The 27,938-nt window shown below is 47.4% G+C and overlaps 2 protein-coding genes across 2 annotated transcripts in view; one reads left to right on the top strand and one right to left on the bottom strand.

The window, feature by feature from the left end:
- Window positions 1-27,938, top strand: part of LOC100565343 (uncharacterized) — a 290,729-nt gene that overhangs the window by 20,751 nt on the left and 242,040 nt on the right. The gene's annotated exons all lie outside the window — the stretch shown is intronic.
- On the bottom strand, window positions 22,062-27,711 carry LOC134294780 (uncharacterized). Its single transcript, XM_062966489.1, has 2 exons — window positions 25,650-27,711; window positions 22,062-22,434 (listed from the first exon to the last, which is right to left on the bottom strand). The coding sequence occupies exons 1-2, from the start codon at window positions 27,276-27,278 to the stop codon at window positions 22,327-22,329; spliced, it is 1,737 nt and encodes a 578-aa protein (XP_062822559.1). The 5' UTR covers window positions 27,279-27,711; the 3' UTR covers window positions 22,062-22,326.

Raw genomic sequence — 27,938 nt, 5'->3', positions numbered from 1 at the left:
GGGTTTTTATTTATTTTCGTGTCAGGAGCAACCGGAGTTGCTTCTGGAGTGAGAGAATTGGCTGTCTGCAAGGACGTTGCCCAGGGGACGCTGCCCGGATGTTTTGATGTTTTACCATCCTTGTGGGAGGCTTCTCTGATGTCCCCGCATGGAGCTGGAGCTGACAGAGGGAGCTCATCCACGCTCTCTCTGGCTGGGATTCGAACCTGGCAGCCTTCAGGTCAGCAGCCCAACCTTCAAGTCACGAGGCTTTTATCCCCTAGGCCACCGGAGGCTCCTGTTTGCTGGGCTCTCCTTGTGGGATGGGAGGCTGGTGGCCTTCCCCATGCCTGCCCGGCTCCTCCTCGAGACCCCATTTCACTCAAAGGGTTAACGGGGTCTTTCTGGAGGGCAAAGGCAGGCTGACCTCTGGGTGGGTGGCCGGGCCAGGCTCTGCCTTGCTTCTCTGCCGCCGCAATATTCTGTGTCCAAGGAGACGGCAAAGGCGCTCTCCTCCTCGTATCTTGGACAAACATCCTGTGCCAATGTGGCAGCGCATCCTCTCCAGCCCGATTGGGCCTCTCGCCGGGACTGCCCGCTGCCCGGCTCCTGCCCAGCGCCAAGGGAGGCATTGCTCTTTCGTCCATCTCCTGCCATAGGATGCATGGATTTGGAGCATTTCAGGGTCACCCTTGACATGGAATGGAATTCCAGTGGCAGCTCCCAACACTCTTAAAATACAGTGCCAACCTAGCAGTTCAAAAACATGCCAACGTGAGTAGATCAATAGGTACCGCTCAGGCGGGAAGGCAATGGCGCTCCATACAGTTATGACCTTGGAGGTGTCTATGGACGACACTGGCTCTTTGGCTTAGAAATGGAGATGAGCACCAACCCCCAGAGTGTGAGTAGATCAATAGGTACCGCTCCAGCGGGAAGGTAACGGCGCTCCATGCAGTCATGGCTCTGCCCACATGACCTTGGAGGTGTCTACGGACAACGCCGGCTCTTTGGCTTAGAAATGGAGATGAGCCCCAACCCCCAGAGTGTGAGTAGATCAATAGTTACTGCTCCGGCGGGAAGGTAACGGCGCTCCATGCAGCCATGCCAGTGGCCACATGACCTTGGAGGAGTCTACGGACAACGCCGGCTCTTCGGCTTAGAAATGGAGATGAGCACCAACCCCCAGAGAGTGAGTAGATCAATAGGTACCGCTCCGGCGGGAAGGTAACGGCGCTCCATGCAGTCATGCCTGTGGCCACATGACCTTGGAGGTGTCTACGGACAACGCCGGCTCTTTGGCTTAGAAATGGAGATGAGCACCAACCCCCAGAGTGTGAGTAGATCAATAGGTACCGCTCCGGCGGGAAGGTAATGGCGCTCCATGCAGTCATGCCTGTGGCCACATGACCTTGGAGGTGTCTACGGACAACGCCGGCTCTTCGGCTTAGAAATGGAGATGAGCACCAACCCCCAGAGTGTGAGTAGATCAATAGGTACCGCTCCGGCGGGAAGGTAACGGCGCTCCATGCAGTCATGCCTGTGGCCACATGACCTTGGAGGTGTCTACGGACAACGCCGGCTCTTGGGCTTAGAAATGGAGATGAGCCCCAACCCCCAGAGTTGGACTTGACGTCAGGGGAAAACCTTGACCTTTATATATTTCCTCGTTTGAGAACCAGCTGGGCTCCCGTTCCCCCAGGGCTGGGTTTGGAGGACTTTCCCCACATCCTTAAGAGAGAGCAGGGAGCCGCTGTGGCAAAAGCAATGCATTGTGCACACCAAAATGCAAATATGGTTAATGATAGTGTTGTGACAGAGATCAAATTAGCGCAGATTTAATACTCCACACTGATAATAGTTGGAATAGTTTGGCCGGCAGTGAGTTGCAGAAGACTTGCCTTGAAGGAAAGGCCTTTCCTCTGTTTAAAGCACTGAGCTGCTGAACTTGCGGACTGAAAGATCCGAATGGTCCAAAATGCGGCGGCCAGGCTGCTAGCGGGATCATCTATCACAGGGGTCCCCAAACTTTTTAAGCAGAGGGCCGGTCCACAATCCTTCAGCCTGTTGAGGGGGCCGAATTATCATTTGAAAAAAAAAATACAAACAAATTCCTATGTCACAACAACAACGAAAGAACAATACAATATTTAAAAATGAAAACAATTTTAACCAACATAAACCTACTAGGATTTGAATAGAAAGTGTGGGCCTGCTACTGGCCAATGAGATAGTCAAGTTAATTAGGATTGTTGTTGTTGTTGTTGTTGTGTGCCTTCAAGTCATGTCAGACTATGGCCAAGCCCAAGTCTAAAATTAATTATTTATTTACTGCATTTATTTACTACATTTATATCCCACCCTTCTCACCCCGAAGGGGACTCAGAGCAGCTGTATATACATACAACATATTATATTATTAGCATAACACAATATTAGCATTATACATTACTATATTGAACTATACCACTATACTATTATATAATATGTTAATTAATTAATAATTAAGATTATTATATGGTATTACTATTAGTATTATATTGTATAACACAAGATTATTATCAATATTATATGTATATACAACATATTATATTATTAAAACTGATATAAAAATATTATATTATAAAACTGAGGGCGGGGGCCAGGTCAATGACCTTGGAGGGCCGCATCCGGCCCCCGGGCCTTAGTTTGGGGACCCCTGATCTATAAGATCCCATATTACACCGATTCTGAAACAACTGCATTGGCTACCAACAGAACATCGGATCTCTTACAAGATACTGACCCTGACATTTAGAGCTCGAAATGGCCAAGGACCATGATATCTCAGGGACCGCCCGCCTCATTCCTTTCTTCCATCCGTGGTCACCTCGATCCTCCCAGGAAAATCTCCTCTACGTACCGGGTCCTAGGGAGACATACCTGGAAGCCACAAGGCATAGTAGAGCCTTTTCGGCCGATGCTCCAATTCTGTGGAACTCATTGCCTCTATATGTCAGAGCCATGTCGGAGTTGCGACCTTTTGTAAAAGCGCTCAAGACTTGGCTGTTTGGTTGTGCATTTCAGTAAATCAGATCTAATTTGCCAAATAGTCACTGTTGAATGTTTTTAGGTTGAATGCTTTTATATTGTGGAAGGAGGTTTTGAATTGTAAGTCGCTCGGAGCACTCTGGTGGAGAGCGACTAATTAAGAAATAAAGTGAAGTGAAGCGAAGGTTCGAAAGTGTGGAGTGCAGTGAACTCCTGCTGTTAGCCCCAGCTTCTGCCAACCTAGAAGTCCGAAAATATGCAAATGTGAGTAGATCAATAGGTACCGCTCCGGCGGGAAGGCAATGGCGCTCCCTACAGTTATGACCTTGGAGGTGTCTATGGACGACACTGGCTCTTTGGCTTAGAAATGGAGATGAGCACCAACCCCCAGAGTCAAACACGACTGGACTTAACGTCAGGGGAAAACCTTGACCTTTGCCATATATATGTGTATACACACATGTGTACATACACACACACACACACATATATATATATAGCCTTCCTTTGGGTGGCCTGCTGCCTCTTGAGTCTGCCGAAGAGCAAACTCTGAGCCGGCCGGCGGGAGAGAGAGAAGGGCCCTCGGGATGACCTCAAGGCCCCACAGGCTTTTAGGAGCCGGAGGACTTGCAGACACTCTGGAGTCGCCATGAGCGTGTTGAGTCCTGCCGAGAAGCGTGTGCGCCCTTGGCTTCCTGGCGCGCTGCATATCTCACAGCACTAACGCCGTGTCTTCCAGCCTGCGCTCCACAGCCGCAAGGGCTCCGCGGGCACTTCCCAAGGGCTCTGCGCCTGTTCCAGGAAAATAAAATGAGTAAAGACGGAATGAAATTGAAGAAGAAGCCACAAAAAGTAGATGGGAAATGTGCCGATTTCAGTTTTGCCCTGCTTGGTCATTTTGCTGCCACTTGCTCCAAAATCTTCAGAGTGAGAGGGAGAGAGAGATGGTGAGGCTGAGTGGGGCACCGGCCTGTTGCGCACAGCAGAGCCAGGCATTTATTTATTTATTTATTTATTGACAGCATTTATATTCCGCCCTTCTTTCTCACCCCGAAGGGGACTCAGGGCGGATCACATTACACATATTAGGCAAACATTCAATGCCTTTTAACATAGGACAAAGACAACAACATAGCTCCGAGCGGGCCTCGAACTTATGACCTCCTGGTCAGTGATTCATTACAGTTAATTGCACTGGCTTGCTCTCCCGTCTGCGCCACAGCCCCGGGCTGCATTCACCTGTAATTATCATGAATTGAGCCCAAAATAGGAAAACGGTGCCCAAAAATGCAGCTAGCGGTGTCTCATTCAAGGTTTATACCTTTTAGGTGTTTTGGAGTTCAGCTCCCACCATTCCTCACAGCCTCAGGGCCTTTCCTTTTTCCTTCTTGATTCCTGCTCTGGAAGGATGCTGTTTCCTTTCCTCCGGCCTCGATGTGGTCCGGTGCCTTGCTGCTCTCTTGGTGCCCTTGGGAGGGGTTTGGGGTTCCATGGGCGCCGGTGCCGAGGCCGTGTAGATTTAGTGGCTTACATGGTCCGGTTGCGCTTGTTATTCCCCGGCTTACATGCCAACGGGGCTTTTTCTCTCGGAATCTGGGCTCATGGATTAGCCATGATTATTAATCCCCCCCTGCCATTATCTGCCTTGAAGATGGCGTGTGCGCGGAATATCATGGAAGCAAGGCTGGGCGGGCTGGATGCGGGCCCCAATTCTCCTAGAGAACATTTCAGCACTTTGTCCATTAAATCGTCTTACAACTACATACTTTTGCACTTTTGTCTTGACCGCTGCGCCCCCCCCCCCCATTTTATCCATTAAGTGGTGGTCTTTGCTTTATTTATGTATTTGCTACATTTATATGCCGCCCTTCTTTCTCACCCCGAAGGGGACTCAGGGCGTCTTACAAATTAAATTTACATACAATATTATATTATTAGCATAGTACAGTACTGGTAATAAATTACTATATTGTACTGTATCAATATATTGTAATATTATTAGTAATATTACATGTAAAATATAATATATAATTATTATTATTATATTGTATTATTAGTATTATATCATATTACAATATAATATTATGAATATTATATGTATATACAATATGTTATAATATTATATATTATTGTAAATTATATTGTGTGTGTGTATATATATATATATAAATACACACATATATATGTGTGTATATATGTATATATACACATATATATACATATATATAAAACTAGCATAGCATGTTATTGCTTTATATCATCTTACCATTCTATTTTATTATTACTGTGTTATACTGTATTCTTGTGTTTTTAATCTGTTTATTGTATCTGTTTCATGATGTTGTTTATATATGTTTCTGTTCTTTGGGCTTGGCCCCATGTTAGCCACTCTGAGTCCCTTCGGGGAGATGGAGGTGGGATAGAAAAATAAAGTATTATTATTATTGACACAATAACATTATATAACACAGCAAACAAGATAGATATGCTGGATTTCGTATCACAAAATCACAAGTCGAACATTTCCCAAGTGTCTAGGACTGTGTGATGTATTTTCGGATAATGCGTATTATTATTATTATTATTATTATTATTATTATTATTATTACATTATTATTATTTTATTTTATGACACAGCAAACAAGATCGATATGCTGGATTTCATATCACAAAATCACAAGTCGAACACTTCCCAAGTGTTTAGGACTGTGTGATGTATTTTCGGAAGGTGTTAGTGGACAAATTTAACTATACATGCCTTTCAAATTTTATAATTCATGGTCTAATAGAGTCTAATTAGAGTTTTAATTGATGTGGTACTGTTTTATTGTTTATTGATATGCCGTTGTTTTATTGAATGTATTTTGGGCAATGTAATTTGCTGACTGTTGTAAGCTGGCCTGAGTCCCTCCGGGTGAGGGGGGGGGGGGGGGGTAAAAATGGTGTAAAAAATAAATAAATAAATAAATAAACAAAACATGGGGTATAAACAACATTTAGACATTAGGACAAGATTAAAACATTTAATATAGACATTAAAATCACATGATCCAAAATCATAGAATGGGGCCGTTCCAATGGTTAATTGCACATTTTCCCCGTTTATTTCTTGCACTTCTTTGCTTTACTTTACTTTACTGACCTTGGCTAACCCAAAAAATAAAAGGAAGTTGTCTGTGGCAAAGCTTAGTTGGATTTGGGGGGGGGGGGGTCTTTCTCGTCACTGCTTTTGTTTTGCAGGCGCTTGGTGTGGAAGCCAAGCCTCTGGGGTGTTGATTTTGGACCCGGTTGTGAATTTCGTTAGTGATAACGAGGCCTTGGACGTCAATGGTCAGGTGCATCATCCACTTCCACGGACTCGGGAGGAAGGCTTTTCCAAAAAGGGCCCACCTTCTCCAGCCAGGGCTTGTTTAAAAATGCACTGAAAATTAGAATAGGAGCCTCGCTGTGTGGGACGCTGTCATTGTCATCAATGTCCTCACCCATTCTGATTGGTCTGCGCCTTTGATCAAACCTAACCCTAACCATTCAGCCCATAGTAACCCATGCTACAGGAGCCCTGGGGCCCAGTGGGTTGAACCCTTGTGCCAGCAGGACTGCTGACTGAAAGATTGGCGGTTCAGATCCGGGGAGCAGGGTGAGCTCCCGTCTGTCAGCTCCAGCTCCCCATGCGGGGACATGGGAGAATCCTCCCACAAGGATGGCAAAAACATCACAAACATCTGGGCAATGTCTCCTGGGCAACATCCTTGCAGATGGCCAATTCTCTTGCAGTTTCCCAAGTTACTCCTGACGTGGAAAAAACCCCATAGTACAGAATATCTATTGCCCATCCTTCTGTCCCGAGAAGCATCCCATCCCATCCCACTGCTGGTGTTGGGTTTCATCCCTGGACTTTGTGTCATCAAGCCTCTAGTCCTCAGTGAGTAGCCAGACAAGAGGCAGGGCTTTGTCTGTGTCTTTCCTGCTAGCCAAGGCCTCCTCCCCTTTGATGACCTAGTCATGGAATTCTGTGAGGAAACTTCCTCCTAAGTTTGAACTTCCCCAGGAAGGCCGCGCGGTCTGTCTCCACCATGTTTGAGTTCGGCCTTGCGAGTCTCCCTGCGAGGATTTAGCCAGACAGTCATCTCCAAGACCTTTTCTATCAAGACTGTATTCCTTTTTTACTTACTGTATATACTCGAGTATAAGCCTAGTTTTTCAGCCCCTTTTTTTAAGACCGAAAAAGCCCCCCTTGGCTTATACTCGGGTGAGGGTCCTGGTTGGCTTATATTTGGGTCAGCTTATACTCGAGAATATATGGTACATGGCCAGGTTGTGGCGCAGGCTGGTGAGCAGCCTGCTGCAATAAATCTCTGACCATGAGGTCATGAGTTCAAGGCCAGCCCGTGGCGGGGTGAGCACCCGTCAATTAAAAAATAAAAAATAGCCCCTGCTCGTTGCTGACCTAGCAACCCGAAAGATAGTTGCATCTATCAAGTAGAAAATAAGGTACCACTTATAAAGTGGGGAGGCAAATTTAACTAACTTACGACGTTGGAATGAGGAAGTGCCGTCAGAGTGGATGAGGAAGCAGCTGCTCCCCCCTGTGGCCAGAATGGAACATCCCCTCAGGAGAAGGTTAAATTGCCTCTGCGTCTGTCTCTGTCTCGGTTCTGTGTGTATATGGGCATTGAATGTTTGCCCTATATGTATATAATGTGATCCGCCCTGAGTCCACTTCAGGGTGAGAAAGGAGGGAAGAATATAAATACTGTAAATAAATAATAAATAAATTTATTATTTTTCTCTATTATTATTGGTATTATTACATTTATTATTTCTCTCTATTATTGTTGCTACTATTACATTTATTTTACTCTATTTTTTATGATTATTAATACATTTATTATTTCACTCTGACCTTATTATTATTGCATTTATTATTTTACTCTATTTATTATTACATGTATTATTTTCCTGTATTTATTATTAGTATTATTACATGTATTATTTTACTCTGTTATTATTAAAAGGATAAATAAGTACATTTACATTGAAGAAGATGAGAATCATGATTTGATCAGAGTTGGACAGTCTTATCTTAAATTAGAGCTTTATGTAAATATTCAAAAACATTTAACCTCCTGATGCCTTGATTAATGTAATTTTATTCGTATCTGTTTTTATTTCTGAAATTTACCACCCTCGGCTTATACTGGAGTCAATGTTTTCCCAGTTTTTTTGTGGTAAAATTAGGTGCCTCGGCTTATATTCGGGTCGGCTCATACTCGAGGATATATGGGTAAATAAATACTTTTGATCCAAAGTTCTGCTTCTGCAATCCTGAGCCACCCTAAAGCCATCCTCATTACACACAAGTCTCTGCTGTTGATGGAGTTTCCTCCTGGTCCTGTGCCCAGCTTTGCTGGAATGGCCCCAAATGAGGGTCATTTTTGAGCCTCTCCGGCCTCCTCCCCCCCCCCCCCCCTTTCAGAGGAGGGCAGGACCCAGAACACGAAGGGGCCTCGGGAAGAACCATTGGGGGGGGGGGGATGCCTCCTGGTCACCTGGACCTGAGCCATGGAGGGCTTAATGGGTCATCACCAGCTCTTGGCACTGTGCCCAGATGCCTTGCAAGAGCAGCGCTTTGCATTCATCAGAATGTTTCACCATTTCAAAATCAGAGGATATCAGCCGTTGCTCAGTTGATGCCTGTCGTATTTCTCAGCAATAGATAAGCCAGGGTCCAGAAGGCCTTGGGGGGGGGGGATTTGAACATTTGGGGGGAGGGGCTTCCCCAAAGAACAGGTGGCAGTGGGGCCCCTTCCTTCCTTCCTTCCTTCCTTCCTTCCTTCCTTCCTTCCTCTGAACACAGGCCAGGGTCCGGCTGGTGGGGCGACGCTGTGATGTCTCATGGGCCATGTAGTCCCGTTCCTAGTGCCGTTGTGGCAGACGAAGAGGAAAACTTGGGTTTCCCACCGATTCAGCCAGAATCGGAGGCCCTGCACCTGCAGGATGTTTGCCCTCAAGAAGTCAGCCAAACAAGCCTTGGGCAGAATTCTCCCCCGTTCTCTCGTAAGGATAATTATAATCGAGATAGAGGCGCTAGGGAGGCGAATCGCCGAAGCGCCAGAATCGCTGCCAGACAATTAGCTGATTAAGCCTGTTTCCCTTGGGAAATCTTAAGGAGTCATGCATCTGGACACAGTCTGGGTTTCACTTCTTGTTCCCCAGGGAAAGTGTTCCTTGGCGGGAAAACAAGATCCTATATAGGTGTTACCCGCAAGGAGATCCTTGCGGAGTCAATTCGTCAGCTTCGGGAGTGAGATCGTGTGTGGACTACGCTACTCCAGTTCCTTGTTTCCAGGACCTTGTTCTAGTTCCAAGCCTGCCTTGTTCCCCGGACCTCGCCACGGACCTTGTTCTTGCTTCTTGCTTCTTGTTGCCTCGTATCAAGTCTTGTTTGCCAAGAATCTAGTTTGTTTTCCAGCCTTGTTGTCAAGCTCCATTGGACTAAAGGACCTTGTCATTTCCCCACACTTGCTCGGCAAGTGTGTGTTTCGGTTATTGGATTATAACTTTGGACTCTAATATCACATATTGGACATTGTTTTCCTGGACTAAATTTGACCTTTCCTGTAAGGTCTACCTCTGAACTATATTCTTCACTTGTTTTTATTGACTTTATATATTCCTTTAATAAAGATATTAGATAGATTCTGGTCTCTGTGCATGGTTATTGGTGCTCTGCAGCCTGGGTCCTGACAGACGCTCTCCCCGGAGGCCCAGCGCTGAGCGTGAGGCTGGGCTCAGTGGGCTCTGGTGCTGGAGATGGCAACCTCCCCAACTCATCTGGGGCCTTTTGAACATAGTGTGGATGTGTCGTCAAACATTTTCATGGCTGGAATCACTGGGTTGCTGTGAGTTTTCTGGGCTGTCTGGCCACGTTCCAGAAGCATTCTCTCCTGACGTTTCGCCTGCATCTATGACAGAGGTTGTGAGGTATGTTGATTTGCCTAGTTTCCAACAGACCTCACAACCTCTGAGGATGCCTGCCATAGATGCAGGTGAAATGTCAGGAGATAATGCTTCTGGAACGTGGCCAGAACCCGTTGTGTGGATGGCATGGGTGGCAATGCCTGGCTGGCCCGGAAGAGGCACAGGGGCCCCCGGGCAGGAGAATCCATGAGCGAGAAGGGGTAGAGGTCAGACCATTTTACAAATTAAGCACCAAAACATCATGTTATACAACAAATTTGACAGGAAACATAGTTCCACATGCAGTAATGCTATGTAGTAATTATTGTGTTTACTAATTTAGCACCAAAATATCATGATATATTGAAAACATTGACTACAAAAATGTGTTGGATAATGCAGAATGTTGGATAAGCGAATGTTGGATAAGTGAGACTCTACTGTAACTCCACATGGCGTTTTTGGCAGGACTGAGCAATTGCCCACAGTTACAAGATTTGCAAGGGTCCTGCATTTTGAGATTTGGCATCAGTGCAGCGTTCATTGGCTAACATCAGGTTGCGGTTCAAGTGAACATCCTGAGTGTTCCTTGTGTCATTCATCATGACATTACTCCATGTGCCCTTTCCTGGGAAGCTCCTCATCCCCAAGCTTTTGCCAGTTCAGGCGTACATAGTCTTCTATGGCTTCCTCATGCCGCCAAGCCCTCTTTATTCCCATAGGTAGAAGTATGGATTCTAAAACTCTGTGTATCACTCTGTATCCCATGTCACAAGGGTTGCATGCCCCATGTTGACACTGATGGCATGACTGCTAAGGAGGGTGAGAGTAGCTGAGGCTTCCTGCAAACACAAAAGCATGGAGCAACCGGTGGTGCGGCCCGGCTTCTCTTCTCTTCGTTCCTCTTGTACAGACACTTCCACAGAGCCTACTCTGTGTTTATGGGACGCCACTCTGCGTTCGGAGAGGCCTCTTGCCTGTTGTGACTCAGCCACAGCATAACCAGAGTGAGGATGAAGAAGGGGATTCTGGGTTTCAGATACAAGTGCTAGATGAGGGGATGCAGGATGAATTTCAGGAGGATGGCATGGGAATGAAAATACAGGCTGATTCAGAGGCTTGAGAAATGCAGTTTGAGCAGAATGAACTGTTGACCCCACAAGCCATAGACAACAGCCAAAATGACATTCCCATGGGAATTAATGAGCAAGAGATGTCTCAAGCCCCCCGGTTCAGGTGCAAGATAACGAGGACCTTGAATTATCTAGGGCGGACCGGTTGTTATGGAAGGGAGTTCAGCCTCGTAGGAGTGTGAGATTGGCGGGGAAGAGAGAGGCCTCCTCAGGAAAGAGGAATGCATTTCTGGGGTGCTTTTAAAAGTGTGTGTTTGGCAATAGATTTTTGTCAAAGCAAATCCTCGCTTCCTCTGTGTGGATGTTCTTGCTTCATGCGTAAGAAAATATTATTGTTCCTGGATCTTTGAAACCTTTGGGCCTTGGTTCTTTGGGATTTATCGGTTACTGTTTTGGCTTATGGACTTGTGGATTATTATGGCTCATGGACTAATGGATTTTTATTGACTTTTTTATTGCCTGCTTTGATTATATCTGCTTTTGCTCAATAAAACTACAAAAGACTTTCTCCCGTGTGTGACTGGGTGTCTAAAGCAAGGTGAACTATTCTGAGGTGCGACACCGCTCTTCTGTCGGATCCTGAAATGTGTGCCTCCAATGGCCAATGGGATCCTTGGGTCCCTGGTTCAAGGGGGGGGGGGTGATGCACAGCCGCATTGAGCTTGCTGCTGCTCTGCCTCTGCAAGATGTGGTGTTGCCACATTTCCATCCTCCCCTGGTGCCTCTGTCTCTGGGGCTGAGTCTACATCCAGATTTGGGTCTGGAATTCCTTCCTGCTCATGGCTTTGAAACGTCCCCAGAGGCCACTCACCCCCGGACTCCTCCCTAGAGGCTTGAGGCACACTTGGTTGGATGGGTTGCAATAGCAGATTCCCAGGTTAAATATGGTTGAGATGTGAAAGGTAGCAGAGTCCCCAATGCTGACTCTTTCCTGTCTCTGTGAGTGGAAGAGAGCGGCCTCGTGGTGCGCCCTTCTCACGCAAAGGGAAATAAAGCACACGAAGGACTTTTGGGGAGGAGGAGGAGGGAGGAGAAGAAGAGGAAGAGGAGGAGGAGGAGGAGGAGGAGAGGGAACAGAGCTCTCCTTCAGGGAGGAAGCAAAAACACATGCCCGTGTTTCCTCGAGTCTCGTGTGCCCTTGAATCTCATGCGCGCCTCAATTTATTAGTCCTAATTTCAAGCTTTTTCCAAATAATAATATAATAATAAAACTTTATTTATACCCCGCCACCATCTCCCCAATGGGGACTCGGGGCGGCTTACATGGGGCCATGCCCAAGACAATACAATATAACCATAACATAATACAATTAAATAATACATTACATAAAATAAACAGTACAACATAAGATCGAAACAGCAATATAACAAGAGCGGGCCGCATGAACACTACATTTAAAAACTAGATTAAAAATTAAAACTCTGGGTGAGAAAGGGATCAGAATAAAAACCTCGAGGGATGGGAGGGATGTTTATCTGTTAAAGCAAAATTTTAGTTATGGCATGTCTAATTTGTCTTAATGTTTCCATTAGCACTTGATAGTAAAAGGTAAAGGTTTTCCCCTGACGTTAAGTCCAGTCGTGTCTGACTCTGGGGGTTGGTGCTCATCTCCGTTTCTAAGTCAAAGAACCGGCATTGTCCGTAGACACCTCCAAGGTCATGTGGCCACTGGCATGACTGCATGGAGCGCCGTTACCTTCCCGCCAGAGCAGTACCTGTTGGTCTACTCACATTGGCATGTTTTCGAACTGGTAGGTTGGCAGGAGCTGGGGCAACAGCTGGCGCTCACTCCGCTTCCGGGATTTGAACCTGGGACTTTTTAGTCTGCAAATTCAGCAGCTCAGCGGTTTAAAACACTGAGCCACCGGAGGCTCCATACTTGAGTATAAGCCGACCTAAATATAAACCGGCCAGGACCTTCACTCAAGTATAAGCTGAGGGGAGCTTTTTCAGCCCTAAAAAAGGGCTGAAAAACTCAACTTATACTCAAGTATATAGGGTAATAAAGAGGATTAAAGACTTTTGAGAAGACGGAGAAGAAGGGGAATAATAGAATCCTAGAATATTGGAGTTGGGAGAGACCTGGTGGGCTATCTGGTCCTACCCTATTCTGCCAAGAAGCAGGAAAATGGCATTCAGAGCCCCCCCGACAGATGGCCATCCAGCCTTTGCTTCAAAGCCTCCAGAAAAGGAGCCCCCGTCCCATTCTGTGGCAGAGAGTTCCACTGCTGAACAGCTCTCTCTCTCTCTCACACACACACACACAGTCAGGAAGTTCCTCCTCATGTTCCTGTCATTTGAAGCCATTGGTGTCTCTGTGCTTAAAGCATGTTGAGCTCCCGAGATCTAGGAAACAGGGACGGGGAACAAGGCAGCCGGCAGGCCTGCAACGACACCGGGCCCTCTCGGCCCCCGTCTGCTTTCTGTGGATTTTGGGGTGAAGCTTCCTCACGCCCAGCAATGATGCCGTGGCCGAGAGAGCGCACGCACACCCACTTCAGTGCGGCACCAACAGCCACGGTTTAATGGGATGATGTCCCTGGGGAGGGTGTCGTGCAAAATGGGCATGGAAGCAGCGCGGTGGAGGTCATGGAGCTGTGGCTGGAAATAGGGTCCCTGTGAAGCCCACCAATTTAGTGTGGAAATTGGCTGCCTGCCTCCCGACACGGGAAGAGTTTTGTTCTCAGTCACGGCAGTGGGAGAGGGGTGCCTTGCCGGACCCCCACCCCGCCCCCTCCCCTTCCCTGCCTCTGGGGGCTCCTTGTCCCCCCCCCCCCATGCCATGCCTGTTAGTGGATGAAAGCGAGGCCGCTGCCGTGTGTGTTTGCAAAGTGGGGCACGGAGGGGCCTGTGAAGTCGGGCAGAGGACGAGGAGGAGTGGGGTGGATTGCCCACCCGCCTGGGAAGGAAGGAGTTCTGCCTTGGGAGCAAATCCTTTCCAACACAAAGGGTTTAACTTTAAACCAAATCTAATCAGAAGCTTCTCCTGAGGGAGGAGACGCCGAAAATGAAAAGGAAATTCAATTTGGGCAGAAACGTGCGCCGTCTTTGAACATTGGGGGGGGGGGAGGACCCCCCAGTTGGTGGGCATGAAATTGGGTCTCTAATTGCGCTTTGATGCAGCAACGGGGCTCGTCCTGGGATCTCCTCCGAACTGGAAAGGGTCCTCAATCGCGGCTGAGCCCCCTCCCCACTCCTGCTTTGTTGGGGGAACCAGGCAGTTAGAGGGATTTTAAAAACATTCACACGCATGCACTCAGGGAAAGGGAGGGAGAAGGACCCGAAAGGAAGAAAAGAGATTGTTGGGGAACTGTGGAGAGTGAAAGAGTGCCTTTACTATAAAAGTAAACCAGGATTTTGACTGTATGTTTATAAGGAGAAGTGGGGATGCTGGGCGTTCCCTTCACAGGGGAAGGAAGGGGGGAGAGAAAGCTTTGACAAAGGAGAATGTTGAAGCGCATTTTGGCCTAGGAAAACATGAAGTGGAAGAGAGAGAGAGAAAAAAAACTCACATATAGAAAAATAAATCCATTCTTCCACCCCCCACCCCTTTCTCCCTAAGATAAGGGAGGTTTGAGGAGAGAGAGAGAGAAGAAAAAAGTTAAAACCACAGAAGCAGCAGGATTTCTCGGGGGGGGGGGTGGTCACAAAATATTAGGGCTTGAACCTTTGAAAATAGGGAGGTGAGATGGCACAGAAGAAAAGGGAGAGAGAGAGAGAGAGCATAGCACTAAGCTAGTCCATTCCAGCCCTCCTTCCCAGAAAACTATATATCACTGGTGGCTTTTAAGGCAAAGGGATGAGTAGAGAAGAGTTTACAGCCCACACATTACATAAACACACAAAATTTAACCAACACTTTTCTGGGAGTCCCCCCCCCCCAAATCCTTTGCCATGCTTCCCAGATGGGAGAGAAAGAAAAGGGGAAATTAAGAAACAGAAGCGGCTAAAGGAATGCCCCCCCTCCCCCCTTTGCCCCTCCAAAAACAGGAAGAGAAAAAAAGTGTCCTCTTTGCACAATCTCCCCGCGGCCCCTCCTTCTCCTCTCTCTCCAAGAGAGGAATGAGCGCAGAGAGAGAGAGAGAGAGAGAGCCTGTTGGGGGCAAGAGAAGGAGGGGGAATGGTGGGGTGATTCTTCCCATCTGAGGAAAACTCTGAATGTGGCAGGAGTTGAGTGGCAGGGGCAGATACAATTTGGGGGGGGGGGGCATCAGGCTTCAAAGGAACGGCTGGGATGGGGGCTGAGAGAGTGTGACTTGAGAAGAGGAACAGTGTTTTGGATCAGGTGTGTTTCGGGGTGAGAGGGGAGGGGGCTGGGAGCCCTCCTCCACGTTAGACTGGGCTGAACTCTCTGGAGGGGAATTTCTTGGGGGGGGGGATCCCTGAAGTAAGGGTTCCCTTGGAAGGCCAATTTGGGAGTCCTGGATCAGTGTAGGACTCAGGGTGAGGAGAAAAAGTAGGGATAGGGATGGGGCAGAGGGCCTGGGCGAGAAGGCAAGCAAATGTGTCCAGAAAATCCTCTGGAGGAGGGGGTAAGGGGAAAGGGTCTAGAGAGGAATCTTTGGGGGGGTTGTTTTTGGAGCCCAAATCTCTGCATGGGAAGACGTGGACCCCCTCCCCCCTCCAATTCTCTCCCTGGCTTAGGGCCATGAACATCGCGGCATAAGCAAGCTGGAACCACCTGCCCTCCCCATGGCGAGTCACCTTTAGGTCAACACTCCGAATTCGGCGACTCAAGCGGGGGGGGGGGGCAAGCTGTTCCCCCTTCAAGGGCCACAAGGGGCCACTTATGCACGCTGAGTTAGCCCAACCTGGCCTGCACCATGTTTTTCGATGCAAGCCCACCCCTATTGGCCAGGATCTTACCCAATGGAGAATCCCTGGGGATGTCTGCTGGGGTGGGACACCCTAGACATGCTGAACAAACACCCATCCTTAGCTCAGCCTCTGCCCACACCGACAGTTAATGGAGTAACGACTCACCCAACCGGCAGGATGCAGCTCATCCTTTCAAGAGTTCCCTCCACTAAGGCTGAATGGCTAGCATTCGTGGAATCCGCAGGTGACCCGGGAGCACAACCGTTCCCCTACCCTACGATCCTTGAACCTGCAATCTGCAAGCTAGACTGCTCTCACATGCTTTCAGGTGCCAGATGTTCCCGCATTTCACCAGGAATTTGTTACCGAGCCCTGATCCGAAGTGCAATACCTCCAGAGCTCCTCCCACCTGGGTCTTAACAACGGAACCGGTTCCTTTTCAGGGCGTCCCCTGTTTCACGTTGGCGCCTTTCCTTTGAGGAGCTAAAAATCTGCTTCCTCCTATCTGGCTCCTTTGTTCAGTACCCTGAATCAGATCTAGAGAGAGAAAGGGACTGCCAGAGAAATTTGGATGTGAAATGAGGTCAAATTGTTGGTCGGAGGGCCCTCCTTGCAGCCGTTTCTCTCCCCAACCTGTTCCAGAATATCTGGACCAAGGTCGCCGCTTGGAATTTTAGCCTAAAAATTGATTTTTTGGAACTTCCAAGCAAGTCCCTTCGTGGTAAAGCCAAATTATGTTGTCGACCGCGTTTTAGGGGATCGGGCCCTTAAAGAGAGACCCGACCCGGTCCTGAGAGAACGGACCTTGGCGGAGCCAATAGGAAAATATGAGCCGCAATACAACCTGAAGCCGAAATGAAGAAGGTCCGCCAAAGTTGAAGGAAAATCCGCCAAGGAGTCTTTATTGAGCGATTCAGCTGAAAAGGACTCTAGTAGTGATCATTCAGTCTACTAGGGTACCATATAATCAAAATACAGCCATATTTATACAAAATTTCAGTCTGACAGCCCTTTGAATTTCCCGCCCCGCTCCCCCTCCCATCTGATCGCGGATAGGCTAGAAGGTTGAACGAGGCGGGCTTTCGTTTCCCGCCTTGCTCTGTTGGCCCAATAGGGAGCTGCTTTTTGCCCCCACTCGAGCCAATCAGGGAGGAGAAGGCGGGAGTTATTGAAACAATGAAGTGACTGAGCAGGAAAGATCGGATTAATTCCTGCCCGGCCGATTTCTAAAGGGATTAATGACAGCAATCAAGGGTTCCTGTCACGTATACAGATTTCAGATATGCCTTGGGGTGGTGATGGGCCATAATTGACAGGCTCTGCAGGGCGCCTTCCTGAGGTGTCCTGGATTTTCTTTTGGAGGAGATATGACAATGTTTGCCTTGGGGGCGAATCACCTTTAGGACAACACTCCGAATTCGGCGACTCAAGCCCTATATTGTCCATGCAATCTGAATTTGATTGGGTTAAGCGGTGGCAGATTATCCTTTTGTTTTTGGGAAGGGAAGCCTGGGTCATAGGATTTGGGGTTCAGATTGAGTTCAAAAATATTTCCTATTTGATTTCATGATTTGACAATTATATGAAATAAAATGAAAAACAAAATAAAGTTGGAATATAAACCCTGCTGGGAAAAATACATATTTTCCGGGGATCCCAAAGAGTACAAATACATATAGGCAGATAGATAGATAGATTTCAAGGAAATAAGGGAGAATCCATAAAGGTGGGTTACATTGCATAAAGGGGAATCATGAATGATATAAACAATTGAAAACATTTGATAAGAACGAAGTTCACAACATCTGGAGAACCCAGCATGGAAATTCATAAAAGTGGAGTTTTAGCAGCATGATTTTACAATTCATGAAGTTGTTATCTCTTGCCTCAGAGTGCAGGGATAATCCACAGTAAACTCCAGTAAAAAGTCTCAATCACCTTCTACTATAAATATATGGAATATAGAACATAAAGTCTTGATTATCTTTTACAAAGTCCTGGGGGGGAGGGTGGTCACCTCGATCACAGCCCAGCCCTGCCTTCCTTCCTTCCTTCCTCCCTCCCTTCCTTCCTTCCTTCCTTCCTTCCTTCCTTCCTTCCTTCCTTCCTTCCTTCCCTCCCTCCCTCCCTCCCTCCCTCCTTCCTTCCTTCCTTCCTTCCTTCCTTCCTTCCTTCTTTCCTTCCTTCCTTCCTTCTTTCCTTCCTTCCTTCTTTCCTTCCTTCCTTCCTTCCTTCCTTCCTTCCTTCCTTCCTTCCTTCCTTCCTTCAGCGCCAGAGGATTAGCACCCGCTCACTCGCTCGCCCGTAATCTCCGTGATTGCATTAGGGATTGTGCTCCTGTCCTCAGGCCCAGTTCACCCCCCAGGAAGAAACCACAGGGCAGCCTGTTGCCCAAGGAAGGCTTTCACGGCTGGCCGGCATCCCTGGGGTGTGGTGTGCTTTCCAGGCGGCATGGCCTTTGAGTTTCTGTGAGTTTTCTGGGCTGTATGGCCATGTTCCAGAGGGGAATGCTTTTGGACATGTCCATAACATCCTAGGAAACTCACAGCAACCCAGTGATTCCGGCCGTGAAAGCCTTTGACATTCACTAGCAGCATTTTCTCCCTGTTGTTTCGCCTGCATCCAGGAGAAGACATCAGGAGAAAATGATGCCAGACACAACCATGGAGCCTTGAAACCACCTCAAACCAAAGGGTCATTTGTGAAGGAAGGCAGAAACCAGGACAGGGAGGCCTTGATTTGCCATTCTGTCCCAAATGCTAGTTGTTTATTTGGCATAGGTGGTTGATTGAATTGTATTGGTGGTTGTTTGATATTATTATTGTTGTATTAACTCTTGTATCATTGCCTTATTGTGTTTTCACTTGTGTATATTGTGCAAATGTGTTTATGTTGTTACTTCTGTGAGCTATGTTGACCGGGCTTTGCCCCATGTGAGCCGCCCCGAGTCTCTGCGGGGAGATGGTGGTGGGGTATAAATAAAGTTTTATTATTATTATTATTATTATTATTATTATTACAGGTAACGTAGCGGCCTCCCTCCCTCCACAAATACTCAGGGCGCTCTCCTGGGACCGTGGGGCACATTTGGACTGCAAGGTGTCTGTGGGTGGTTTTAAAGTTTTGTCATAGTTTAATGTATTGTAGGAGGTGTGACTTCAACTCCTCATACTTGGTTTTACCTGTTTTAACTTTTATTATGCACGTCTTTATCTGCTGCAAGCCGCCTTGTGCCCTTCAGTCAGGAAAGGCGGGGTAGACCTTTCTTAAAGGCATAAATTAAATTGTTTGTTTTCTGCTGGCCCTGAATCCATGGGCTCCGAAGGCAGGAAAAGGGGTTTCTGGGGGAAAGTGAGGGAGGGGAAGAAGCTCCTGATGGCACTGGGCATTCAGACCGGGAAGCCATGGACCAGCCTGCCTGCCTGCCTTCCGTCCGTCCGTCCGTCCGTCCGTCCGTCCGTCTGTCCATCTGTCCTTCCTCCATTAGTGTCACGACCCAGGCTACAGAGCACCAATAACCATGCGCAGAGGCCAGATTCTATCTAATATCTTTATTAAAGGAATATATAAAGTCAATAAAAACAAGTGAAGAATATAGTTCAGAAGTAGACCTTTCAGGAAAGGTCAAATATAGTCCAGGAAAATAATGTCCAATAGAAGATATTAAGGTCCAAAGTTATAATCCAATAACCGAAACACACACTTTGCCGAGCAAAGTGTGGGCAAATGACAGGGTCCTTTAGTCCAATGGAGCTTGACAACAAGGCTGGAAGCAAACTAGATTCTTGGCAAACAAGGCTTGATTCGAGGCAGCAAGAGGCAAGAAACAAGAACGAGGTCCGTGGCAAGATCCGGGGACAAGGCAGGCTTGGAACTAGAACAAGGTCCGTGGCAAGGTCCTGGAAACAGGGAACTGGAGTAGCGTAGTCCACACACGATCTCACTCCCGAAGCTGACGAATTGACTCCGCAACGATTTCCTTGCGGGTAAACACCTATATAGGATCTTGTTTTCCCGCCAAGGAACACTTTCCCTGGGGAACAAGAAACGAAACCCATACTGTGTCCAGATGCATGACTCCTTAAGATTTCCCAAGGGAAACAGGCTTAATCAGCTAATTGTCTGGCAGCGATTCTGGCGCTTCGGCGCTTCGCCTCCCTAACGCCTCTATCTCGATTATAATTATCCCGGCGAGAGAACGGGGGAGATTTCTGCTCAAGGCTTTTTTGGCTGACTTCTTGTGGGCAAACATCTTGCAGGTGCAAGGGCTCCAATTCTGGCTGAAACGGTGGGAAACCCAAGTTTTCCTCTTCGTCTGCCACAATAATACTAGGAAGGGGACTACATGGCCCATGAGACATCACAATTAGCGAGGCTGGAGCTGGGCTGGAGGTGGCTCCCAATGTTAGTCTTTCCCAAACCAGCGGTGCCTGCCTGTTGCAGCCTGGACAGATGCGGAGTGGTCAAGAGATGAGGGGAGGGGTGCTGGGATATTCGCCCAGGGGAGGGTGGAAGTGGCCTGGAGAGAGCTGTTTTGGAGTCTCCTGGCAGTTCCCCCGAGACTGGAGGAAGCGAGATCGGTTTTCATGCGAACCAGCCAGAAGAGCCAGCTGAGAGAAACAGGGGAGACTAAAGTGCTATAGTGTCTGACAGTGCCAGGCTGATATCTCCGCCAAGGCTAGAGGAAAGGCGAAGCAGCTGACTATCCTTCCCTGGTCCTCCTCCTCTCCTTATTCATTTATTTTATTTTATTTGCAGTATTTATATCCCGCCCTTCTTTCTCACTCCGAAAGGGACTCAGGGCGGATCACATTGTACACATATAAGGCAAACATTCAATGCCATATACACATAGGACAGAGACAGAGACAGGCACAGAGGCAATTTAAACCTTCTCCAGCTTCCTGAGGGTATGCTTGATTCCGGCCACAGGGGAGCAGCTGCTTCATCATCCACTGCGATGGCAACTTCCTCATTCCAACGGCGGCTGGGTGATTTTTATAGTGTCGTAAATTTGCCTCCCCACATATAAGTGGTACCTAAATTTCCTACTTGATAGATGCAACTATCTTACGGGTTGCTTAGGTCAACAACGAGCAGGGACTATTTTTTATTTTAATTGTCGGGTGCTGACTTCGACATGGGCTGGCCTCAAACTCATGACCTCTTGATCAGAGTGATTTATTGCAGCTGGATGCTAACCAGCCTGCGCCACAGCCCGGCCCTTTATGCTAAAGTGCACAAGTGGGGTTTTAATTGTTTTTTGGAGAGGAGGGAAGGAAGGGGCAGTTTTACCTCTTTAGGGAGGGCATTCCAGAGGTGAGGGGTGGATCGTGGTGATGGGCCTCTCTCGTTCCCACCCACCGCACATGCAACAAGGGTGGGAATGAGAGCAGGGCCTCCTCTGCCGACCGCAGTGTCTGAGAATGTCTGTAAGAGGAGATGCAGTCCTTCAAGTAGCCTGGGCCTGAACTGTTCAGAGTATCGGGAAGAGCCCGATATACAGAGATGAAACTGAGACACTCGGACCCGACCCAATGTGCATGTGTTGCGTGATGTTATGAACATGTAAGTAATAATAATGATGATGTTGATGATGATGATGATGATGATGACTGGCCAGGGCTCCCACAGGCAATGTTTAAGGAGCTCCATTCGTATATTATTCGTATAGCACAATATAAGCATTATATACAGTAGAGTCTCGCTTATCCAATGTAAACGGGCTGGCAGAACGTTGGATAAGCGAATATGTTGGATAATAAGGAGAGATTAAGGAAAAGCCTATTAAACATCAAAATAGGTTATGATTTTACAAATTAAGAACCAAAACATCATGTTATACAACAAATTTGACAGAAAAAGTAGTTCAATACACAGTAATGCTATGTAGTAATTACTGTATTTACGAATTTAGCACCAAAATATCATGATGTATTGAAAACATTGACTACAAAAATGCGTTGGATAATCCAGAAAGTTGGCTAAGTGAGACTCTACTGTATATATAAATGTAATGTGCATAATTCCCATGGAGTAAACAACAAAACCACTGGACCAAATCACACCAAATTTGACCACAAAAGGCATAGTTGTCAGGCTTACTTCAAAGGACCAGTCTGAACGCCGATCAAAGACAGCTGCTCTCAAACACAATCTTTATTGAAGAATACATGACTTTGGAAAAGTCGAGAATGACCTAATGTTTACATACATCTAATTTTATCACTTCTGATGCAACGTAATATCACACGCAAATATCATCATCAAACCCCACCTTCTGGATCACATTTCCACCAAGGTTTCTATCCCGCCCACACTACAGCAATTATAATTGTTTATACTTTCACCCCTGAGTTCCCAGGCTCATTTTATCTTCTCCCGCCAGGTGCTCGCATGTTTATGTTATGAAGTCAGATTCAGGGCTTGGAAATTCAGCCCTGGGATCTGGCTGCATGACATGGCGCCCCCGTTTTCTTCGTCCTCCTCTTCGGTTCTTCTTTCACCATAGTCCTGAAACAAATCAAACAATAACTCTATGGGTCCATTTTGTCTAAAGTCCCCATATATTTTTTCAGCAAGCTGCGATGGAAGACTGGGTGTATTTTCCCTAAACTTTTTGGCAATGCCAATTGGAAAGTCACTTCATTGATAACCCCCTGTATTCTGAATGGTCCAATATATTTGGGGCCCAGTTTTCTTGAAGGTAACCCCAATTTGATGTTTTGGGTACTTAACCACACTAGATCTCCTTTATCTAATTTATCGCCTTCCACCCTTTTTCTGTCTGCGAACGTTTTATACTTTTTGTGTGCTTCTTTTAACGATGCAGTCACTTGATTCCAACATTCCATCATTTGCGTTTTCCATTTCCCTGCCTCTGTTCCTTCATTTTCTGTCCACCTCGGCAATTGGGGTAAAGGTTGTATTTCATACCCGTAAACTACTTCAAAGGGGGTTTTGTTTGTTGCTGAATGTATAGTTGAATTAAAGGCTAGTTCCGCAAACGCCAACCACCTAGACCAGTCATTTTGTCTCATGTTAGAGTACATTCGAAGGAACTGCCCAAGCGTTTGCTGAGTACGTTCTACCGCCCCGTTTGTCATGGGGTGAAAAGCAGAACTTAAACTCCTTTCTGCTCCTAGCATTTCCAAGAATTTTTCCCAAAATTTTGCTGTGAATTGTACTCCTCTGTCACTGACTACTCTACTTGGACATCCATGTAATTTGTAAATATGGTTTATGTACAATTCAGCTAGTTTCTCAGCCGATGGTAGCTTCGTCAGTGCTATAAAGTGGGCCTGTTTAGAAAACAGGTCTAATACTGTCCAAATATAACGATGTCCTTTGCTGACTGGCAGTTCTCCCACAAAGTCCATAGCTACACATTCCCAAGGCCTGGTAGGTTCCGCTACTGTCTGTAACAATCCCATAGGCTTCCCTCCTCCCGATTTATTTCTGGCACAATCATCACATTGGACAACATGATTCTTTATGTCCTTCCTCATTCCTGGCCACCAACAATGTTTTGCTATTGCCTTTGTTGTTTTGGTAATTCCTGTATGACCAGCGCTCTGGTTGTTGTGAAAACGATGCAGAATCTTAATCCTTAATATTGCTGGGATATACAGTTTCTTGTTTACAAACCAAAATCCCCCCTTCTGGTCCCCCTTTTCTGCGTTGGACGCGATCCATTGATCTCCTTTATAAGACTGTTTTAGTTCATTTCCCCAGTTATCTTCCCCGCCGAGTTCGACAAAAGCCGTGTCCTCCTTTTGGGTTTGTGCTCTTGTCCTGACAGCTAAGCCCCATTGTTTGTCAGAGAATATTGTCCCCTCCTTTGCTGTGGTTAGGCCTTCGTGTTGAGGCATGCGTGAAAGAGCATCTGCCAAGACATTCTGTTTCCCTTGAAAAAACTTTAATTGGAAATCGAATCTGCTGAAGTATTGCGCCCATCTGATTTGTTTGGGGGACAATTTTCTAGGAGACTTTAAATACTGGAGATTCTTATGGTCAGACCAAATTTCGAATGGGATTCCGCTTCCTTCGAGGAAGTGTCGCCAGCATTCTAAGGCTTTTAATATGGCTAATGCCTCTTTTTCCCATATTGGCCAACTTTTTTCAGTTTCGCTGAACTTCCGTGACAAATATCCACAGGGTTTTAAGTTCCCATTTTGATCCTTTTGCAATAGCACTGCCCCGTACGCACAGTCTGAGGCATCGCAATGGATTATGAAAGGGCTCCTGATATCAGGGTGTTTTAAGATGGGTCCTTCAGTGAAGCATTCTTTTAAGGTCTCGAATGCCTTTTGGCATTCTGGCGTCCAACTCAGTTTGGCGCCGGGAGCTTTCACTTTTGCTGTCTCCCCTTTCCCTTTTGTTTTTAAAAGTTCTGTAAGGGGTGCGGTTATTTGTGCAAAGCCTTTTATGAAGGGTCTGTAAAAATTTGCAAACCCCAGAAATGATTGTAATTGCCTCCTTGTTTGAGGCACTCCCCATTCTTTCACATCTGCTACTTTAGCTGGATCCATAGCCAACCCTTCTGGAGACATCCGATATCCCAGAAAGTCAATTTGAGTTTTATTAAATTCACATTTGGACAGTTTTGCGTACAGCTTTGCTTCTCTTAGTCTCTGCAAAACCTCCCGGACCAATTTTACGTGCTTTTCCTTATCTTCAGAAATGATCAAGATATCATCAAGGAATATGAACACCCCTTTGTACAATAACGGGTGTAGTATTTCATTTATAAGCTGCATAAAGCAGCCGCTTCCATTTTTTAACCCGAAAGGCAAAATTTCGTATTCAAAATGGCCGAATGCGCAGGAAAATGCGGTTTTCCAAGTATCCTCCGGTTTGATCCTTAATTTATGATACGCTTCAATTAAATCCAGTTTAGTAAATATGCTCCCTTTCTTCAATACGGTAATTAAATCCTTGACTAAGGGCATAGGGTATTTATTGTCCTTGGTAATTGCGTTTAAATTTCGATAATCAATGCACAATCTTAGGGAATTGTCTTTCTTTCTCCTAAATAACACTGGAGCCCCGAGAGGAGAATTAGATGGCTTAATGAAGCCTCGAGCCAGGTTTTTATCAATGTATTTTCTCAATTCCTCCTTCTCTTGCACAGACATGGGATACACTTTTGGTTTTGGTAAGTCTGCTCCTGGGGTTATTTCAATCCCTACTTCTATATTTCTTTTGGGAGGCAATTTACTGGCCTCTTTCTGATTGAAAACATCCGCAAAGTCTCTGTATTCAGGTGGCAATAGCTGTGGGTCTATTTCCCCTGCTTCGTCTTCCTCGTCCTCCTCTTCTGCAATTTTGCTTATCTCCCATTGCATCTGCTGTTCTTTAAATGCTAAGCTTTTTCCTCTCCAATCTACTTCAGGATTTGCTTGTTCGAGCCATGGTATCCCCAATATTACATGGTATGTGGCAATAGGGGCTATCACAAAGGATATTCTTCCTCCCCATTTGCCTATTTTGCATGGAACTCCCCGTAATTCCTTTGTAGATACTTCCCCAGCAGCGACTGATCCATCTAGCTGCGAAAATGCAATTGGGGAGTCAAGTGCCATCTGCTGGCATTTCAGCGCTCCTGCTAATTCTGGGGTTATAATGTTCCTAGAACACCCGCAGTCTACAAACGCCTTGCAGGTGGCCCGATTTTCTAGCCCCGAGAGGCAAATTGGTACTACTATCATGCGTTTGTCCCGACTCACCAATCTTTCCGAAGATTCTGGGGCCTGCACCTCCTCCTCCGCACGCCTCCCGGTTGCTGGCTTGGGTTTTGGGGCTTTTGGCGGCTCCCCCTTCCGGGCCCAGCATTCCGCTGCTCGGTGGCCCGTCTTCCCACATACAAAGCATCCCGGTTTAGGTTTGTTGTCGTCTCCTCTGGAGGGAATCCCCGGCCTCCCTCCGGGTCTTTCTTGCTTCCTCGTTTCTCCTCGACCTCTCGCCACCGGTCTTTGCTGGCCGCTGCTGCTCCTGAAGCGCTTTACTTGGGCCAGGGTAGATTCGACGCGCCCCGCTAGTTGAATCCATCCCTGGAGCGTCTCGGGGTCGTCTCTGTGCGCTGCCCAGCTGAAAATCTCGGGGCGTAGTCCCTCTTTGAATAGTTCCACTTTGGTTACTTCAGACCACTCCGGTACCCTTTCCGCGAGGTGGAGGAATTTCTCTGCGTACTCGGGCACCGTTTTGTCCCTCTGTTTTATTCCTTTCAGCTGGTCTCGAGCCCTCAATTGCTCTAGCCGGTCTCTGAACCGGTTCTCCAGTGCGGCGAGGAAGCGGGGCACTGACCTCAGGCATGGGTCGCGTCTGGCATGCAATTGCACATACCAGCTGGCCGCTCCTCGCTTTAGTGTGTTGCCGATGGCTCGAACCCTGCTTGCTTCGGAGGGAAATGTGTGTGCGTTGTCTTCCATGTATCCTCTAATGCTAATTAGAAAAAAGTTCAGTTCATCTGATTCCCCTCCGTATTCCAGCTTGAGATCTTCCCTTCTAGGCATCCATTCCGCAGCCCTTTGATGTTGTCTGGGCGGCATGGGGAAGGGTTGCATCAGGTTTCCTCGGGCGGCTCCTTGGAACACGCCGCGCCCCACTCCGGTGGTCATTCTGCGCGGCTCCTGGAAGTCTGCCGCCGCTGTCGGTTCTTCCGCCCATCCGCATACTGGCCTAGCTGTAGCCCCCTCATCTCGCCCTTCCTCGTCGTACGGCACATCCTCCTCCTCTTCCTGGGACCCCCGCTCCTCTCCGCCTTCGTCTGCGAATCCACTGGACCCGATCCCTGGCCCCAGTGGCCTTTCCACCCCGACGCCCATTCGGGGGGTTGGGAGCTCTGTTGGAGACGGCGGCCTCAGGGTCCCCAGGGCTCGCTGACGCTCCACTTCTCGCGCCATGCTGTCCCGGAACTGCAGCTCCTGCCAGTATTCCTCATCTCCCTCGTCCCTTGCCGCCACGGGGCTCTGCGTTGACGCCCGCTGGCCCCTCTGGCTCCAATCTCCTTCTTTGCTTGGTTCTCTCTCGGCGCCATATCGGCTGGCCTCCTTCTGGAGATTCTCTTCCAATAATGGCACCAATCTCCCCACGGTTTCCGACAGCCTGGATAAATTAGTTTCCAGGATGGATAACCGCAGGGCCACGGTCTCCGGCATACTTCCTCCAGATCCCCAACTGGTTTCTGCAGCCGCAGAGACGCCTCTTCCGAGCCTGGGAATTCTCTGGGTCACGCCGTTCGGCTTGGGGTACCCCGTAGAGGAAGCTATGGCTTGCAGCGTCTCTTCTCTCTTCGGCCGGGCCCCTTGCAAAGGCCTCTCTGCCTCATTTGGGCTTTGATCTTCTTCCTCGCTCATTATCACTTCACTGCGAATTCCGCAGGAGGGTGAGAAATGGGATTCTCGACTTTAATGTCAGGCTTACTTCAAAGGACCAGTCTGAACGCCGATCAAAGACAGCTGCTCTCAAACACAATCTTTATTGAAGAATACATGACTTTGGAAAAGTCGAGAATGACCTAATGTTTACATACATCTAATTTTATCACTTCTGATGCAACGTAATATCACACGCAAATATCATCATCAAACCCCACCTTCTGGATCACATTTCCACCAAGGTTTCTATCCCGCCCACACTACAGCAATTATAATTGTTTATACTTTCACCCCTGAGTTCCCAGGCTCATTTTATCTTCTCCCGCCAGGTGCTCGCATGTTTATGTTATGAAGTCAGATTCAGGGCTTGGAAATTCAGCCCTGGGATCTGGCTGCATGACACATAGTCATCCAATCAATCTGCATGCGGCAGCGTGCCAGCAAAAATGGCTAGGCGTGTCAGTGCTGACACGCGTGTCATAGGTTGGCCATCACTGGCATACAGTCATAGAGAAGGAAGACACCGCTTGGGCCACCTAGTCCAGCCCCCTCCTTCCATGCAGGAAAAGCACCATCAAAGCACCCCCGACAGATGGCCACCCAGCCCCTGCTTCAAAGCCTCCAAGGAGGGAGCTTCTA

Source organism: Anolis carolinensis, unplaced genomic scaffold (genome assembly GCF_035594765.1).
Source record: "Anolis carolinensis isolate JA03-04 unplaced genomic scaffold, rAnoCar3.1.pri scaffold_21, whole genome shotgun sequence".
Classification (NCBI taxonomy): Eukaryota; Metazoa; Chordata; class Lepidosauria; order Squamata; family Dactyloidae; genus Anolis; species Anolis carolinensis.
The sequence above is the reverse complement of the archived record's forward strand: the minus strand, read 5'-3'. Positions and strand labels throughout refer to the sequence as shown.